We start from the raw sequence: 20,429 nt of genomic DNA, 5'->3' as shown, positions 1-20,429 counted from the left end.
ATTCGAGTCAGTCATTTTCGTGTGCACATCAAAGGTCTCACGTCAAATGACAACATTGATACCCATATATCATATGATAGAAGGTAAAGAATTGGTTACCGTGTACAGAGAAACATGTCCATAACGGTACAGGCAATTATTATAGAGGAGTCTGTGCATCTCGATGAAATAATTTACCATTATTCAATGCACACAAACATTTAAAACATGCGGTTGTATTGGTAATGTAACATGGACCTGCCGGGTCCAAGGCTGAAAGTATGATATCATGTGACATGCAATGTATGGATCTGGCTAATTTATACACGAACAAACCTGATATGGCGTGCTACTCGCTGAAAGGGCAGTAAAACCTACGATGTCACTGAAGTAGATTGTGACTGCATCGAAACTTTCGGCCTCAACTTCTTGGCCTCGTTTTAACTTTTCTGAAACAGACCTGTCAAAAACAAATGTTGCAACAGTTGAGTACTTGCAGAAGGAGACATCAACACCTTTGCTGCTGGTTACTTTTGAATCATGTGCTGCCAACTTACGTACCTTTGGTGGGCAAATAGGTACATGTACCTATTTCCCCACCAAAGTTCATGTCAAACGGGAGTCTTTGTTATACGCACGTTTGTATGTATGTGTATCTACGTAGGTATGTAGGTAGCTAGGTAGGTAGGTGGGTGGGTAGGTAGGTAGGTAGGTAGGTAGGTTGGTAGGTAAGTAGGTAGGTAGGCAGGCAGGCAGGTATGAATGTATGCATGTATTTTAGTATCATCAAGTTTTTTATTATAAAATTTGGATCAAAATGTCTACAAACAATTACCTTGGAAGAAGACGATCGAGCAAATCTTCAGCCCTCTTCTTTTCTTCTAAATATTGCGAAGTCCTTTCTTCAACCAATCCTTCTAAATTGTTGGCATATTGTTCCATTCGGGCAAGTAAGTTATCCAGTATGTTGTCACCTTTCTTCCTTCAAGAGAAAAATTACAAAAAAACAAAAAATTTAAAGTACAGTGAAGCTGTGTAAAATCGAAACGATGCATAGAGTATAGTTGTTGCATGTGAAGAATATCTATGTGCGCAGTCCATTAACTGATAATATTTTAAAAGAACAGGAAACACGAAACATTATCAACATGATAGGTTCGTTGGTCAAAACATATTTTTCAATTTCCATAAATTCCATCGTTGAAAAACTATTTGGTCAACTTATTGACTATTTATCCCCATATATTAACATTACACCAGATCTTACCACAAGTAATCGATGTTTTTGAGAGACACAAGTTGAGAAATAAAAGTAACACATATACCTGCCAAAAACATGAACTATGTACGTGGAATCCTACTCAAAATTCATTTATGAGAGAATACATCTTACAATGACTTTCTCGTAAATTGGTAAAGTCTGTGCAAATATACTCGATAGACCCACAAAGCCTCTGGATATATCAAGGGATGCCATCAATTATTCTTTTGGTTCATTTTGAATGGCAATAGTGATTTAGCCAAGCTAATCGCATTTCCGCCACTATATGACGCTAAAAAATTATGCTGTCTTGTGTTGGATAGTAAAAGGAACGATAACGTTTTCTTGGTTACAAAGATCTTGTACCGCCAATTTTGTCATGTCTGATATTCCTATTTCCACCTTCTTAGTGAGCTTAAAGGGACAAAGTCGGTCATTTTTCATGAATTTTATTTAATACAAGATACTACTTATATTGTTTGACATGTTGAAAGATAATGAATGGGTGACCATGCATATATTCGACCCTGGTTTTAGACAAATTAAACGAAACTGAAAGCGAAAATGAATTAATGGTCATGACCATTAATTCATTTTCGCGACGGTTTCGTTGTCCTTGTCTAAAACTGGGGTCGAATATATGCATGGTCACCCATTCATTCAGTATCTTTCAACGTGTCAAGCAATACAAGCAGTATCTCGCATCAAACAAAATTCATGAAAAATGGCCGACTTTGTCCCTTTAAGACTCTATGCAGTTGAACGCCTCGGCAAATGTCATATTTGAAAAGAACAGCATGTCCACAGAGGAATCGCCGATTAAGGAAACTACCATCCAAGAACATAATCTGCAGTAGTGACATGCGCAATTCGAGCAATTTGGATACCATAAAAGAACCGTGATCAAAGTCAATTTTGAATCGGTATACTTACGTTGCGGGATTTAATTTGCGTACTATTGACTTGATATTGGATATATCTGGACGGTCGGTGGGATCTTCAGCCCAGCATCGCGTCATAAGAACGTCCGCCTCACGGGGACACTCTCCGTCACCTACAACTGGCCTGAAGGGTGGGTCGTCACCGGCTTTGACCTTCTCGACGATGTCTGGGAGAAGAGAAGCACGCGAATATATGTTAAGTAATGGAAAGTGGAAGCCACTCGATTCGCGTGACAACCTGTTAGGCGCTAATGAGCTAAATAGTTGACGGGAAACTTGACGTAAAACTTTACCCAACTGTATATTTGAAATTACAGTTTAAGTTTCTACTTATGAATAAGTGCAGTCACTATGATGTCTGCATATGTTCCATAACGTCAGGATAATAGGCCTCACAGTCGTCAACATTCTGAGTATGCCATTTCTACATTGATTTCACATAGTCGACTGGTTGTTCTGAAATGCACTTATAAAGGCATACCTCGGGGTGATAGAGTCATATCATTCTGATGAAATGTTCCGCATCGTAGGGCGATCTCCTGCATAATAATACCGAAGGCATAGATATCTGACTTTGGAGTCCCGCTGGGAGGTATCTCACCGCGTAGCAGCTCTGGAGAGCTCCAAAGGGCTCCTGTCAAAGGAAGAAAGAGTCAGGCATTACATGCAGGCATTGATTCAAATCAGTCAGGCATTACATGTAGGCATTGATTCAAATCGCTGCATTACATGTAGGTATTGATTCAAATCGCTGCATTACATGTAGGTATTGATTCAAATCAGTCTTCGTAACATACAAACGATTGATAGTCTTGTCTGATGGTCTCTAGGTTTCAAGAAACTGATAATTAATCTTTCAGCTTGTCTTTCTATCTATTATATCTATCCATTTAGATCCGTCGTCGCCGGGTCTTACCTGTTCAATGACAATGCTGATCGCTTTAACTAACACGCCATAGTGAATCTATACTCCAATACCGGTATATTTTGGCTTCATTTTTTCTGTTGTAAGGCTATATACCTACTTATGCATGTAGCAACGGCAATGCATAATATAATTATATTTGTATATCAAGATCTGATATAGCCTACAAGGGATTTTTTTCTAAAGAAGTTATATATTCATACTCATATATGCAGCGTGTTCATCTTCCTCGAAGTCACTGTACATGCCGGGTCCGCCATTTTCAACCATAGAGGGAGCCTTACTCCTGATGTCATACAATCCGAAGTCCGTCAACTTCAGCACAAACCGACTGTCCACCACACAGTTTGAAGATTTCAGGTTACCATGGCATTTCAAAGAGCTGTTTTGAAGATATTCTAGGCCCTGTTGGGGAAACATCACAGTTTGTCGAGACTCGTCTATATATGACTCAAAGATAATGGGTGAATACGTGTTGTCCAATGTAATTAGAATCCCCAAGCGGGTTACTTACAATATGGCATTACAAGAAAAGGATTAGTGAGGGCGGCTCCCTGATCAAAATTTCTTTAAAGTAGTTTGAACGGTATATTTTCCCGTAAAAAACATCTGCTGAAATTCTACGTAATTTAAAATTCGTGCCAAAAACCGATACCACTTTGCGTGTTAATGTTACGAATATACACGACGAATGAAGTAGTAACGTGCATGCTTTTGACTAAACTATTTTCAAGACTTCAATCCTGTAGCCCTAGCATTTGAATAGACGTTGTTTCAGAATGATTACTTTCGAAAGGAAAATAGCCCTTGTTCGAGTACGAAATACTGTAATAAGATTGATAGTCAGGGCTAAGCCTAAAGCCCTTAGATTTTTTAAAGATTAATCTATTAGCACTCGGTCCGGGAATGCACTATACCATCTGATCCGAACGTACGGCACTAAACGTACCTCAATAGAAAGATGTCACTCAGTCGATCGGAATGCCTCGAGTCTATGTTAATTTTCGGGCAGTGTTTGACTTTGGTAACATGTTTAAACTCATGTATTTTATCGGATCTCTGCCATCTATATGGGAAAGACGCACATAACGTTTCTGCAGATTGTCACGTGAATGAGTTCACCTTCGGAAACATACTAGTCACGTCGCCATCGGGACAGTAAGACTGATTTCGAAGGGCAAGCATGATGCTGAGTCACGCGGAAATATCGAATTTATTGCCCATGACAACATTGCCCACTCAATACTCTAAATGCCTACAAAGTAACCGGTGATTGAGTTTAATTTTGAGATATTTTATGATGAATCCCTAATAAATAATAAAGGACTGCATGACGTGAGAGTAACTTTAATATTGTTGTAACTTTTACGTCGAGTCTCAATATCGAAGTTGCAAACAGTGAATTCTATTGCTTTCGCGTTTTGTTCCAATGACCCTGTAAACCCTGTAAATTGGTTGTAAAACGGTAGCTATAATTATTTCTACACTTCCGTTCAATTGAAAGAAAATAGTTTCTTTTCACCCTGTAGTGTTGTTTCTGTGTGAAAACGTGAAGGCAATGAGCAACGAGAAATCACATAGAAAGTTTCATAAATTATCGGGCGTTGGGTTTACTTTTACTCCGCCGATGTCAACTGCAAAAGTCTAATACAAAAATGAGGCACGGGCATTTCACACATTCAATGGCTTAACGATACCGGTACCGATATAGTAAAAGAAAAAATTAAGGTTATCCTTCTTTAGAAATGACAGATTGATTTTTTTCATTTTTTTTATATAGCATAATGTCAAAACATTGTGCAAGTGTTTCTTCTACCGTAGGGTTTATGTCGTAGAAAATTGAAACAGTAAAAGTTCACATTCGGTTAATGTTAGGCATCATACCTTTTGATTCGTGTAAATGTTGACTTGCTATAGCCCCCATTAACGCGTGATGTAAATTTTTCCTTTTCTACGACCAGTCGGCTTTTAGTGGAACAGTACATCAATCACACGTCAACGTCAGCTTAGGGCGACTTTGAGGTCATTCTGAAGATACTTAGGGAGTCTTAAATTTACGCTGTTACTACCAAAATCACAGGCACCTCATATTGTTTTGGTCGCTGCCGTTTTCATGACTGACTGACTTTTCGGATTGAAAGATGACAGGCTAATGAGTTTCCAATCTACATCAATCTTATTAACTTTTATTCAGTGACATTTTGCTGCTCTTCAACGTGATGATGGAGTGCAAGCAGGATTAAGCTTGAGTACAAATATTCCAATATATATGATTTATGTTATTAATGAGGCGCAGCAGCTTGTATTTCGCAAATAGGTGGGATTCGTTGGCGGGGTACATGTACCTACCTTGCAAACATCCAACATCAACGAATATCGGAACATCCAATCTAGTTTAATGGCGTCGTTTTCGAGAATGTCCTGCAAAAAATAGATAAATTGGTTTAGGGAAGCATTTTTATTAGATTAGCCGTTGCGGAACTCTTTTGAGTTTTTGTATTTGACAAATACTTGAGGAAAATTAAGGCAATGAAGATTATTTCCTCAAATTGGTTACTCCGTTGAACTTTTTTGATTGAAAGTCTTTCACAGCGATATCAGATGTACCTGGACACTTGGCGAGTGTATTTTTGCCTTTGTGTGTGAATTAGTCTATTCGTCCTTTGTCAAGAAATTTTGTTTTATTTGTCAGTATATTTGTTCGTCATGTCTTAACTATCTGCCTCGTTTTCCCTATTTTTCCTTTTATCTGTTGAAACCTGTTACGACTGATCATATCGCAAACGTAAACGCCCATTCATTTTTGATCACGAGTTAAACCACTGACCTTCGACCTAAACCAGCAAGACAATTAGCGACACCTCCTTTCGTTCCCACGTCCATTATTACCAAGACAAACGCTAAACCGTCCCATTTTCAACATTTCCATGCACATTCCACCCGAAAGTGGACCAACTTGAACCCGACTAAGTCCTACATCAGTAAATTCATTGCCTGTTCGGGGTGGTATATATAGTTGAATGAATAACATACCTGCAAGCTTCCTTTTTGGCAATACTCGGTTATGATACAGCTCCTATCTGGTTGGTCAAAACAAGCCCCTATAAATCTCGTTGCATTCACGTGACTCAAGTCACGCATCTGTAGTGCAAAAGATATTTCAATTTTTGTCTGAATAGTCGATATTTTCTTTAATGAGTTCGACTAAGACAACACTGTCAGCCAAAATGACTACGATATCACCGAAATTAGAATTGCCTGATCTCTAATATATACGTAGAAGAAGGTAGAAAAATCGTCACAGCTCAACCCGACAAGTCTGTTTATACAAAGTTTAACGCTAACAGCGCAGATACCATGTCTTTCAGAAAGGCCAGCAATGGTTGATGTACGAAAAACTATATATTCTCCACTGTTACCGACACATTTAAAATTATGTACACTGGTTGCTGACAACAAGTTTTTTATTACCTGTTTCAATTCCAGCAACAGTCTCGGAGTCAATGCGATACGTTTGCCAGGAGTCAGAAACTTGATTGCGTAAACATTGCCCTGAAGAAAGGTAAAGATAGAGAGATTGGATTGTGGGCTGTGATTGCGACAGCTGTTTGACTTGCTCGCTTTGAAAATGTCGCACACTTTATGGACTCTTGGTTTAACCTTATATTATGACAAATCATGGTTATTCGACATAAACTTGCCAATAAAAGAATTTGAAATCCTTTCGTGAATTAGGTATTCATCTGGTACTGCAATGTGATTAAACATTCATTTCATCTATGCAACACGATTGGACTAAATTGGGATAATTGGATTGGCAGAATTTCTCAAGAATTTTAGAATTTCTATAATTTTACACCATATTTGCTTGAAATCTTTAAAATTTTATACACAATTTACGATGCTGTTGAAATGTTATGAGTAAGAATCAGTGCATGATAGTATCTAATGCAATATTGTTCAAAACATATGAACAATATTCACATTTGAATGAAAATATGAGAGTTTGTCTGTAGCTTCTTCATTACTGAAACACTAGTAATAATGTCAGTTTGTCACTTTTCCTCGACCAAAATGAAGCTTTTCGATTGATTTACAGTTAAGTCAGTCAGGGTCTTTTAAAATGTGCCCTGACTCAATTTTATGTTTATGAAGCCTTAAATTCATGAAAAAGTCAGGGGCATTTCAAAAGTGCCCTGACTCAAAATTCGTCAATTAGAGAAATTTTAAGCATTTTGTCTCGTTTCTTCAGTACATTTACACAAAAATGAACTTATTTTCATAAAAATGAATCCGATGAAAGAGGTATGCAATAGCCATTGTGTTTTCGTTGTTTTGTCCGACGAGAACAATATTTCAAAGTTTACACTATTCTATCATTTTGTAAAATTTCAGCGGCAAAAATTTCGATTTCGTTACACTTCCTCAATAATAATTCTTATCCAATCATCCCAAGTTAGTTCCAATCGTGTTCTATGCAATATTTTATCAATTGTAAAATGCTTTCGTAATAAAGATATAATTCCACGTCTATACATTAACGTTGACTGCTTGCTAATTTTGTTCATTTTCCATTTGTTTAGTTTTGTCCTGCGAAACGAAAACATACACAACATTGTCTATATTTGCGATCGTTTGTATTTTGCAGGATACTGCATAATCAGGATGACCTGCACTTGTGAATTTACTTAATATTCAAGTTTGACCTGCCCAAGTCCATGTCCTCCAAAACGTAAATTTGACGAATGAACGGTGCGAGTTTATTTGGTCGGATCTATATTCAGACATCGTCAAGGTGGCGCCAAAACGACTGTCTGTCACACTGCAGTGTACAGAGTTGATGGAGATGCAATTAGTTTACACAATGCTAACCGAAGTGTTTCCCTACGAACGACACTTGATATTAATCAAATACATTCGCTTTGGCGCGTGATTACTGCTCTCGTAACTTTTGCGTCATCAAGCTGTCTGTTTTGATAAGATGTTTCCTTTGCAGCAAATTTCGGTAGTCAACTAACCATTAATCAAAAGCAGTGTACTAAGTATGTGCTTTCTCCAAATGTTTAACTTTAACATACTTTCGGCTACAAACACATGAGAATGACAATGTTCTATACATTCGGGTAATAATTTCATTTGCCCATATTTTGCCCAGATCGTTGTATACAATGTATTTGGATTCAGCCGAATTACACTTATTATAGTGAAAGGGAGCCACATTAATTTAGAAAGCTTGCAAATTGACGGATCATTGTATTATACAATCTGTACCCGGATAGAAAAAAATAGAAAGGGTTAATAAGAAAGAGAAGAAATTGTTTGACTTTTTGAATTGTATGAGCTGATGCAAAACCGTTGTTTACGTAAATTACGGTTTTATGTTCTTCAGGGATGTAATAATTTCTCACCATGTGGTATACATCGGGACAGAGTTGTCCTTGACATTGAATGCAGACAAGTTATTTTCGGTTTCCATATGGTCGTATGTTTTTATGTGTGTGCATAATAGCCAGATCTATCGCTCTTACCTTGTAAATGCAGGTCTTGGTAAAAACTTGCTCAGTGTCGACATTGGATTTGAGTGACACTGCGGAGTTCTAAAACAGCACAAGAAATAAATAAAAATCTCACATACATTAAGTAATCACTACCATATATATATATATATATATATATATATATATATATATATATATATATATATATATATATATATATATATATATATATATATATATATATATATAATAGCCGAGATCTTTTGTCAAGATTCTTCTTTGTGTTTGACGTTAGTCTATTGCTGAAAGCAAACTGATGACAGAATCCGATGCATTGTTTTATTCTGAGCAAAAGTCGAGAAAAAGAGCTGCCGTGAGTGTCACAGTTGATTTACAATTTTAAAGTAAATTTACGATCATTGAGGCTTATTAGCGTTAATATCCACAGACCATACTAAGATAGTCTGTCGAAATCTAATCATGCGATGTAATTTTTTGCGAATCTTAGACACTCGACTTTGATATACTACCACTTGATTAAATAATCAAATGATTCATGCATCAATTAATCAACCCAGCGAACGGACTTATATAGTGTCAAACTCAAATACGTATAATATTAGACTTGCTACGCATTCAAGGTGATACACCGTCTGCACCCAACTGTTCTTTTCACATCTAACTTGGAAGACAAAACCACTTCCTCGATCGTTCAAACTGATAAATGAGTTTAAATATATGTCGGTTGAAGGAGCATAAATAACACTGACATTGTAAAACACACAAAAATGCTACAATGGCATTTCAGAGTTGAGAATTGTCCCCCAAAAGTATTGCAAAAGAAAGATGCTTCGTTAGTCTTACGATGCTGTAAACCATCCAACCACAAAATCAGTCTAATCTTACCAGTACAATTTTGCTGTACATTTCGATCATTTCAAATTTTATTAATAGGAGACCTAATTGACAAAATCGCTCAAGTGTTTCTTTCGTGTGTCATCAGTTCTCCACAAATAGTACCTTTAGGGGGAATATGTCTGGTAAACGAAAAACACCAATTTCTCTCAAAACTTTCATTATATTAAACATTTATACCATGATTCAGCTTGAAACACAATCAGTGTAAAGCACAAATTAAGTCTTGCGTAATTTATATACAACAAGGTCATGAGAATCAGGTTATGCTACATTATACATGTCACGTACGGAGTAGGTGATAGGACTGCGCATATAACAAGTGCACGACTCTTCGCCACTTAGACTTTCTGTCAATTGAAGTAAGACCCCTTTAAATGACAATAGAAGAGACTAGAGAAGACATATCTAGGAAAGTATTGCTCTCACAAAAATCTGCTTTTCAGATCAAAAGGAATCTGGGACGCGAGATTGCTTTGAAAATCACGATGCATTTAGATATTGCCATCGGTGCATCAACTCATTCGGTGAAATTGATGGCTGACATTTACAGAAAGGTTTTAAGTAGAATTTCAAAGAAAAGTATTTGTCTGTTGTTGGTGAAAATATAACATATATAGATGTCTCTGAATAAAGATGACATAGAAAAGCATAGTTGCCCCAAAGACTATCAAAAGGATCACAATTTTGCTAACATATTACTAGAATCAATCATATTTTTGTTGTTAAGCCAAACTCGAGATCCATTAAACTTAGCAGTATATAGTATGCTACCACGCATGCAGATCCTTTACTGAGTTTTCGCCTTCAGCATACAGTAGAAGAGTACATACGGTTTGGAAGATTGACAGTACCCTCAAGGTAATATTATATTTGAGAAATATGTTGCTCAATATATATGCTATTTTCGCTTTCATGCTCATTTTTGATACGTTAAATATCTTCTTTCACCTTTGTCGAAGATTTGTATCTCGGCTATCATACCGACTTTCAGTTGCTGATACTTTGTCTCTGAAACTTGAAATGGGACTGTTGTTGAAATTGACATGGAAGACACATCTGAGTACAAACACATTCTATTGGCAAATTACAAAAAGAGGGAAACTATATCCCATAAACAAGTATTCCTCAAAAATAATTACCTTCATCGTTGCTTGAGTAGCTCCCACCTTACCACTATGCATAATGACGTCATCATAACTTATTCGCCAGAGCATGTTAGCGACAGCTTGTTGTAGTTTGTATTTTCTGTGAAAAAAAAAGAAATTGGTATTAGGAAGGATAGCTAAAATGGAGAGACAATGAACAGTAGAATCGTTATGTTGGTAGGTAGGTAGGTAGGTATAGATGTAGGTAAATATGTACGAACGCAATGTGTCTATCTATCGATCTATCTATCTATCTATCTATCGGTTGGTGTGTGGGTGGGTTGGTACGAGGGTAGGTGTGTGTTTCTCTTTGATATAATGTATATCTTTATATGTTTTAATATTTTGTACATATTTATATGTTGTAATATATATTCCTGTGAACATATATATATATATATATATATATATATATATATATATATATATATATATATATATATATATATATATATATACAGAGAATATATAGTGACAAAGCCTTAAATTGTCGAACACGCTACAGAGTTAGTTTGCACACTGAAACGGATTACGTTTTCTTGAACTGCATGTCTAGTCAATCTTTTCTAAGAAAACGTTGCGAAGAGCATTTTAACTTCAAAATTCCTAAAGCCTGCACGGGACAAAAACTTTGATGATTCACGATTATCCGGATTATCGGAAGGATTCGTACATCCATTGCGTGGTCTGAACGGTCTCAAAACAGGCATAATATTTATCGGACAAGATTCAAGTATTCGTAGCACGTATTTACAAGATATCCATTAATATTTTGGGAATGGTATAATCCGCACAGAAAATTATGGCTTTTCGCAAAGACATTAATCTCGAAGTGAAAGGGTTTGTATATCTTTATACCGCGCTTTACTACCCAGACGTGATGACAACTAAGTTCCGTACGGTGCTCCTCGTGTAAAAACTATTCAGCCGTTTTCAGGGTTACGCTTAATAAGGAATTGAGACATCTCAAGGATAAAAAAATGATTGCATGAATTATATAACATGCAAGAATGATTTGCAATGATCCGCAAGCCATAACGAGACAAGATAAAATTATTCAACCAATTCAATCCATTTTTTATTAATTTTTCATTACAATTACTTGCATGAGACCATTTCCAATAACATCGAGTAAAATAGATGAAAGTTGAATAAAGTTGAATTTTCTCTTGTAAACATTTCAGTATGTACAATTGAAATATCATTACTATCGATAATTATGTCGTTTCGCTTGATGCATACCGATTTACAAATTAGCAAATACATAATGACGCAATTTTAAAAATATCTTTAAATGATATCGACCAAACCTGCCAGGAATATCTTGTCATGAAATCAATTTCTAAGCTTTTAGATTCCCTTGACATTCAATTCACATTGATTTTTTCTTCACTAAAGCACATTGAAATGGATCCGAGTTTCCGTCTTAAACACATGTCGAGTTGTCTCCCTGTTGTCGGAAAGACAATGCGAGCAAACATAACAGTGAGGGGGAGTCAACGCCGCTTATATTGCTAGGTGCAATAGCTATAACCTTTTGTGTCAGATTCCACTTTGAAACTCTTATTCTTCCCTAGAAAGTATATTAAATACAAACTTTATCAAGGCTAATACCATTGATTGTTTAAATATGCATTTGCTGACAAATTAATTGTAGTTCGAAATGATACTTATTTGTCAACAATAATATTGAACGTCGCAATTATGTAGATTGAGTCGACAGAATCTGCACTAGGGATTTTGTGGATAAACAAGAAAATACAACAGAACAAAATCAGATCATAGTAACGGATAATGAGGCTTCAATCAGGACTTACTAAGACGCCAGTAATGTTTTCATAACTTTTTAACAATTTGAAAAAAGCGATGCATGCAAACTGGTCCAATGAAAGTTTCCATTTAGAAAATTATTGAATAGAGTATTCTTAGTATATATGGAACGACGTCTTTCCTTGGACTCCTCTTCGTATATGTCTGGCAAGAGTCTAATTTCCGTGATGAGTACGAAAAGCGTGCAGGCAGGTAATTCTATAACAGCTTAATGGCTGAGGATGTAGAAATTGCAAACGAAATGGACGGTAAACGCTTTGATTACCTTGCCCGTCAGTAACGACCAATCAAGTAATCAAAGTAAAAAGGTCCCACAATTTTCCCCTGAAAAGAATTCTGACTCTAAATGAGGAAAGCAATTATGTTGTGTATACAAATATCTATAGGGATGGTTTGTGTACTCAAGGAAGGAGCCATGACTGCATGCAAATGCGTATCCTTGCCAGTATATTGTTATGATGGTCATTATCATGCCTTTTGTATTCGACTGATGTAAAATTATCAAGTGCAAAACCAAGCATTACTGGATTATTTACAACAAATTGTGTCTGCAGAATTGCTTAAATACTGAGAAATACGTAGTGACATGTTTTACTTTCCAGTCAGGGACCTGCCAATGGGTCAATGACACTTAAGGCCTGTCCATGGACTGTAGAACATCGACAAGAGGTTGTATGCCTGCGTACTTATACCTAACTACTTATCTCAGTGCATGCATACCTACGTACCTGCCGACCTATCTATAGCTATCAGCTTCCTACCTATCCAGCCAGGTTGCGGAACAAAGGAAACACAGAGTACTAATCGTTTTCTTTACTTTTCAGATGATAACTCAAAAAAGATCCCTAGGGAATAGTAGCAGCACTAGGCGTGCGAATGTACATCAGGTAACCATCAGCACAATGTACGTTTGGCTTTGTAAAGATCAAATTGTTGCCAGATTGTAATATTTCGAATATGCTAAACCCACATCTCTATCTTATCTTTGGTCTAGCCAATAATAACTTAACGTACCTGTACATGATAACAATGACAATAGCCAGAATTAGAAGCAGTCCGGCGAAGACTGACGTCACAACGTACGCTGGATTGATTGGCTCTGAAAAAAATGATTCAGCGATTCTGAATTTTCGTTTTGAAGAGTTGGTCGCATGGTACACGACTGACTCGTCACATTATAGACTTTAAATTGTACATCTTTGCTCTTTGCAGTCTTTGAAACATCAACAAGACCACATTCAACGTCATATCACAAGAATTCGTCTTTAGCGAGAAAAGTGAAATACTACTGCCGATTGAAATATAGTAAAATACAAACGTACTAGACTTCATCTTCACCAATCTTAGTCATAACAGTGTTACTTTGGATGTTTTTGGCAAGTTAGAATAAAATACGTATCGTTAACGGAGATTGCAAATTGAAACGAATACATATAGCTAATAACAATAAATACAGTGCGTTTTTCTACGTGATGTAACTTATACTATTAAATTTTCATGTGCTCATACCTAACAAGCTAAACTTACTGAAGTACAGTGTACATATACTGACCTTTTTCTGGGCAGTACTCGTTGTAAAATCCACAGTCCGGTTCGTCCTTCGGTGGCCCCGTTGCTCCACCTGGCCAATGAATTTGTCGTCCTGGAACTTTAACGTAGGTCTTACTGTGACCAAAGTAGTGGCCAACAACCTGGTGAAAATGTACAAACGGTATAGGAATTAAATGACATGATTTCAGGCAAAAGTGAAGAATGCTTGGCCTTAGTTCAGCTTTAGTACAATTCAACATTCCTTTAGGGGCAATGTTTGTTTCAACCATTAGATGCAGCTAGATGCAACCAATGATGTCTGCATGGAGCAGATCTTCAAGTGTATCTGTTTTTAACATACACGGTATACATAATCATTGCAAAGTGGTATAATTTTATGTCTGGACTGCATATGTTGGTCTTCAGTAATGGACAATTTGATTCTATGTTTTTTTCTGCTACACTATTTTAAAAGGTCTGTGTAGTTGAATTTTAGGAAGCTAGTGTTGATGAGTCCTAGAACGTCATTGATGAAGAGGAGGGTGGGACGAATGGCTTTCTAAGGTTCGAACAAACTTGATTGTCGTCTTTTATGGAAACAAAATAAACGGCGAATTTCATGGTGGTGATCGTTGGCAACATTTGTAAAGCGTGTTTCCCTATTTATGAATGTTTCCTAAGTTGCGGAAAACGCAGCGGTTTATCCCATTGCACCTCGGAGCCCCATTCAGCTTATTGGCTCCTGATATTCTCCTCTATAAATGTTGTTTTCGCTGTTTGACTATGAAAGATAAGGCAATGACCCTGCGTTGTTGGGAGTCGTGACTTTGGAAAGGGCATGAATAATTTCTTCTTGTCACATGAAGTGTTCTTTTCCACACGTTTGGGTTGTATTTTTGCTCTCAATAGAATATTTATGTAGCTGAAAAAGTTGCCCCAAAGGACTGGCAACTCTTTCAAGAATTGCTTATCTCAACACCAGCCTTTCCCTATAGGCGAAAATACCTGACTCCGAACCGACAACTAAAATCTGCATCACAGACCCAGCATTTATGTTCACCCATACGCACCATTTTACAAAATGATAAAACATCTCCAAACAATAAAGGCATTTTATGTTTAAATGATTATCTCTATATGCGTAATGTTAAAATTACGTGGGGAAGTTTTACCTCAAAAGTTCCAGCCTCCGGATCTGTCATGTCAAACATCATAAAGTCTGCATCGCGGTCTCCATTGTCATCAATGGTGACGTCACCCTGTATACCTGAGGCGACAGACAAAAATAATCTTAGTCAGAACCTAGAGATTCTGAAGCTACTTCAACCAATTAACATCTGCTGAACTCCCAACTTTCCAGCTTTAAGTCGTGTACGATTATGCATACGCATCTCATAGAATAGGGAGTATCCATTGACACATGATGCTCAGGTATTCGCCTTTCTACCTCGGCGTCGGTCTCAGCTTCAAAGTTATAGGTGAGTGCGTTTGAAATGCTACAGACGAAGCGCACTACCGGAACAAGTTTTTCCTTCACATAATGTAGGACAGGGATATGATAATATATGAGATTGCAGTGGCAAAAAGTGGAATAACTTCGGCAATACCCAGCAAACTCTCAACTCAACCGAAACATTTCATCTGGCGAAATTGTAGTTAGTGTTATTTCACTGTCGCCCTGTCTGTACAGCTTTACTGCAACGAAGCAACGAACGGTTAATTTATTCGTCCTGCAGCCGCAACTCAATCTTCCCCAAACAAAATTAAGCTTTGAATTCTGATGTGATACTCAAACTGTAAAAATAAAATAAAAGGATGCCAAATACCTGAACGTTTTCAACAGCATAATGCTAGCAAGCGTGGTCAATTGTTCAACGCGTTCCATTTAAACTCCTTCATCGATGTGAAATTAAAATGTTTACTTACGCTCGAACAATATTGATAGAGAGTTCGAATCAGTTCACGGCTACATAAAAGGAGTTACATAGAGCAGATAGAGCATATTCATTGCGAAACCGCAAAAAAAATCAAGACCAAACGCCTGACAACGTATACGTAGGGTCGGTGAATTTAGTTGTTAACGGCATCTATTTTATGTGTGAGTTAGTTTTCATCAATCAACGGGCACGCTTCGCCACGTTTACGAGTTAGTTGTGGCGCTACTAAAACAGTTGAACTGGAAATAAGCAAATCATAAACTCACATTGACTGGCTGTTTGCTCGACATCACCCGTTTATTACTCCATAACTCATAAACAAGGAAGACATAATTTTGCACAACAGCCTTGGTAAGAACACATTGACTGCTGAATTTCTAATAGTTTGCCGGCGACGGTTACACTATCTCCTCGAACAGTAATATTAACTTGGCAAATTCGTGTATAAATAAGGCGCGCCGAAAAGCCCAATAGAATATTCTATTTTCAGATCATAACCCAAGTTTAGCTCGTCTAATAATTTGAGTTACAAGCTAATGGGAATTTGGAACCTGAAGCCACTCATCAAAACTATGTGATTGTGTTAAAACAACTGTAGCTTGGTATTGTTGTTAGCAGCCTCCATTTTTATCACTCTCTTCCCAATTTCTCGCTTGAAATTACAATATTCAAGAAATTATCGATACAACTTTTTGCCTGAAAATGGCCTTTAGATGTATTACAATATTCTAAATAAACATAGTGCGAATAAACTTGGTAATGGCTTCATGCATAATGATCGTAAACCTTGCATTCCAAAGCGGACACTTGAAATCCGATAAGAGTCAGGATAACAGCGACAGCGTTGTATTTCGCCCAAGCACACAAATAACCATTTAATGTTACCAAATATAGTTTAAGAACGAGCAACACTAACCTTTAAAAGTTCTTCCGTAGAGCCTTTTGACGAGGGACTTTCCGTCGTACGGGTCTCCGCCAGCCGCTAATGTCTCATTAAGTGCGATGGCGTATAGGATTACGGTGTCATGAGAGATACCTGCCAACACTGATACCTGGATCAAACGAAACCAGATTTAATTACCGATGGGAAAAGGAAGTTAACATCCGAAAAGAGACAAGGGAAAGCCTCAGGCCATGCTCCTTGAGTCTCTCGTGTAAACATGTTATGCTGTACAATTTATAGTTCAGGGAAAGAGATATATAGGCTTACTCAGTTGTGATGTTAAAAAACATCACAACAAAAACATCATCAACCAAGCATTTTTCTACAAAAACGGTTCACGCCGTTACAAATATGTGGTATTGGGGTATAATTCGACATATTTTGTTAAAAACACAACTAACGCTAAAGTGTTTTATACCGAGAAAGACATTATCAGTATGCTTGATTTCCTCATTGACAACATATTTGTTGAATTTGGAGGACACATTTTCTAACAGTGTATAGGAATTCCCATGGGCACTAACTGTGCTCCCTTACTTGCCGACTTATTTCTGTTCTCATACGAGGCAGAATTTATCCAGAACCTTATCAAGCAGAAAAAGGTCTCTGTAGCTCGTACTTTCAACCTTACATTTAGATACATAGACGATGTTATTTCATTGAATAACTCTGAATTCAGTAAATATCTCGCTATGATTTATCCTCCAGAATTGGAGATTAAAGAAACTACAGAAACGGCCTCTTCTGCTTCATATCTGGACATTTTACTTGAATTTGACTCCATTGGTCACCTTTCTACTAGGCTAATATGACAAGAGAGATGATTTCAACTTAAGTAGAATTAATTTTCCACACCTCATCAGTAATATTCCACTCTCACCTGCTTATGGGGTATACATTTCCCAGCTTATACGATATGCAAGAGCATGCAGTTCATATGGTGATTTTGTAGAGAGACATGGCCATCTCTCTTTCAAACTGTTAAATCAAGGTTACACCAGAGCAAGACTTGTCTCTACATTCAAACGCTTTTTTGGCAGGTATCGCAAGCTGGTAGATAAATACAATATCTCTCTTCGACAAATGATCACTGATGGCATCGGTGACATGGGGCCTTAGTTAGTGACCACTACCTATCTGACTTACAGATTGATATATGGCGGGTGCCACATGTGGGGAGGATGCGCTTACTATTTTCGAAACACCTGACATCACTTCTTGGTCTTTTGGCCAGAGGTCCATATATCTTTCTTTCATGAATTTGACTTTGTTTGTGTACCGTCTATTTACTGTCTGTTCTGTGCTGTTTTGTGTCTATGTTTACAACTATTGTCTTACAAATTTTGACCTAGTGTTATTGGATTATGGATTGTTATGATTGCGATTATTCTAGTCGAACACAACATTATACTTTTCAGTGACTGATACAACAGGATATACGCAAGTCATTCCTTTTTCGATTTTTCTCACACAATTGAAAAGGTGTTATTATTGAAAACATTTATACTTAAGCTTCATGGCATTATAACAGTCGAAGTGTGATAAACCACACAAGAAGTAACTGAGACAAAGCACGATCTCATTATCTCAAGCTCATTAGCATTAATCTCTGATGTATTTTTAATTCAGTTTGTTCCGTTTCCAAAATAATTAATATTTTGTTCTAGAACCAAAAAGCTTAGTGATCAATTTGTCGACACAAATATTAGGTGTGCATCGAAGTTTAACTGTTATTGTGGACATCTAGTGTTAGGTGTAGACTAGAACTCATTCATCAAAATTATATTGCGTCTTGCACACAATTTATCGTGAGTGGAAGGCTTATACATTGCCTTTCAACGTACTCTTGGTTGAACAGGAAGAGAACGTTTACTTGTTTTAGAAAACAAATTTTGAAAAATATTTTCAAAAGGTACACCTTTTCTCAATCTAATAGTTTGTTTCTGTGACGTACATCCGATATTGCTGCGTAAATATTGAGTATAAGTTTTACTCGAACACCTGATTTGCAAATGGGGGAAATTCGAAAAACCGAATCCGGAAGTATGGTAAAATAGGAGGATATCGTCGCTGGTCAAGCAAAACGAGTGAAAATCATCTATTTGACCGCTACTGCGCTATTTGTTTCTGGTAACCCACGGCCTCTTAAGGTATATCGTAATTATAAACTGGTGCTTTAGCGCTGTTAACGAGTTTCCATTACATGTACCCGTTGAACTAAGAATTACCAAATGCAAATCACATAATTATGTGATTCACTCCTTAATAAATCAGTGACTGCTCTTAGGTTTCTGATCGAAGAATACGACACTGGGCAAAAGGCCTTATATACAACAATATATACACTTGTACTGATTCTGTACATGTGTCAGATACGTTAAGTATACGCGTACGTATACTAATAAATGCAAAACTACAGTGTACACTTGGTGTGCAAAGATCTGCATTACGTATACACATGATCCGAATAGATCTACACTACGCTTATCAACGTATTGGAATGTTCCATATACAAAGATATACGTTACGTATGCAATTAATATTGTGTTCTATATACGTCAATATACGTAAATATGCTGAACGTATATCAAGCATTTTGTCCAGTCCAAGTACGCACATTTGTTGAACTTCGCCTCAAAAGCCACGATGGTAGCCATTACATATGAATGTTGTTAAGATTACACATATTACTGTTAAAATACATTTACAGGAGTCTGTCGATGTTAATCTTAGAAATGGCCATGGCATAGTGAACTTTTATTAAACAGCGTTGTAATTATTATACTACACAGTCACTTTTACGTGTAAAGTGACTTTTACGTGTAATGTTTCCTTGAACCTGGAGCCAAGATTATATTTATATCTCAAAGCCAGATTTTGACGCAGGACTTATGACACACAGGATGGCACGTGACCTACTTAAACAATACTGAAGAGCGGTTTCACCTCCCGCCGTTTAAAGACATGTGTCGAATGGCTAACAGCCCTTGCATTGAGATGTGATTCGACCAAATTTTTACCTCTTATCTTGTCATAACATTAAATGACAGTCCGTAATGATATCTCATATAACATGGAAATTATTTTATTTAGGAGTGAAAAGGGAAGAAAATGTTCGTTGGAAAGACTCAAATTACCAATAACAGTAAAAGTATACTAATCACCCACTCTTAGCGTATATCAATGTAATTAATAAGCCCTCGTATCGAATATTGCTTGTGGAATCGAAAGCAATTTAGGTCTCGTAGATATAAAATGGTTGTTGTGGTCGTAAAGGGATCATCGTAAAATACAATTAAAATTGCCAATATCAAACTCTTCAATAACGTTTAATAATATATTGGATGCACTAAATCTTCCATTCTGGGTAAACCATCAGGAGGAATATCCTGAAGCGAAAAGCACATTGGACAGAATAAAAATTGTGAACACATATTCATTGGTAAACTTCTGCATAGCCCATATCATCAAAACAGTCTGTCAGTAACCGAAGGTTCATTTGTCAGACTTCAATGTTTACAA

The 20,429-nt window shown here is 36.9% G+C and overlaps 1 protein-coding gene across 2 annotated transcripts in view; it reads right to left on the bottom strand.

Moving 5' to 3' along the window:
* Positions 1 to 20,429, bottom strand: part of LOC139117299 (atrial natriuretic peptide receptor 1-like) — a 120,624-nt gene that overhangs the window by 3,794 nt on the left and 96,401 nt on the right. For both annotated transcript variants that reach the window (XM_070680282.1, XM_070680281.1), the window contains exons 3-16: positions 16,881 to 17,016; positions 15,200 to 15,294; positions 14,050 to 14,188; positions 13,512 to 13,596; positions 10,662 to 10,767; positions 8,635 to 8,703; positions 6,578 to 6,658; positions 6,140 to 6,247; positions 5,456 to 5,527; positions 3,310 to 3,511; positions 2,663 to 2,815; positions 2,174 to 2,348; positions 815 to 961; positions 316 to 439 (exon numbers count right to left, since the gene is read on the bottom strand). In XM_070680282.1, coding sequence (XP_070536383.1) covers positions 316 to 439; positions 815 to 961; positions 2,174 to 2,348; positions 2,663 to 2,815; positions 3,310 to 3,511; positions 5,456 to 5,527; positions 6,140 to 6,247; positions 6,578 to 6,658; positions 8,635 to 8,703; positions 10,662 to 10,767; positions 13,512 to 13,596; positions 14,050 to 14,188; positions 15,200 to 15,294; positions 16,881 to 17,016 — 1,692 coding nt within the window. The remainder of the gene's footprint in view (positions 1 to 315; positions 440 to 814; positions 962 to 2,173; positions 2,349 to 2,662; positions 2,816 to 3,309; positions 3,512 to 5,455; positions 5,528 to 6,139; positions 6,248 to 6,577; positions 6,659 to 8,634; positions 8,704 to 10,661; positions 10,768 to 13,511; positions 13,597 to 14,049; positions 14,189 to 15,199; positions 15,295 to 16,880; positions 17,017 to 20,429) is intronic.

The sequence above is a fragment of the Ptychodera flava genome, chromosome 18, assembly GCF_041260155.1.
Source record: "Ptychodera flava strain L36383 chromosome 18, AS_Pfla_20210202, whole genome shotgun sequence".
Taxonomy (NCBI): domain Eukaryota; kingdom Metazoa; phylum Hemichordata; class Enteropneusta; family Ptychoderidae; genus Ptychodera; species Ptychodera flava.
Note: the sequence above shows the minus strand (reverse complement) of the source record. Positions and strands in the feature narration are given on the sequence as shown.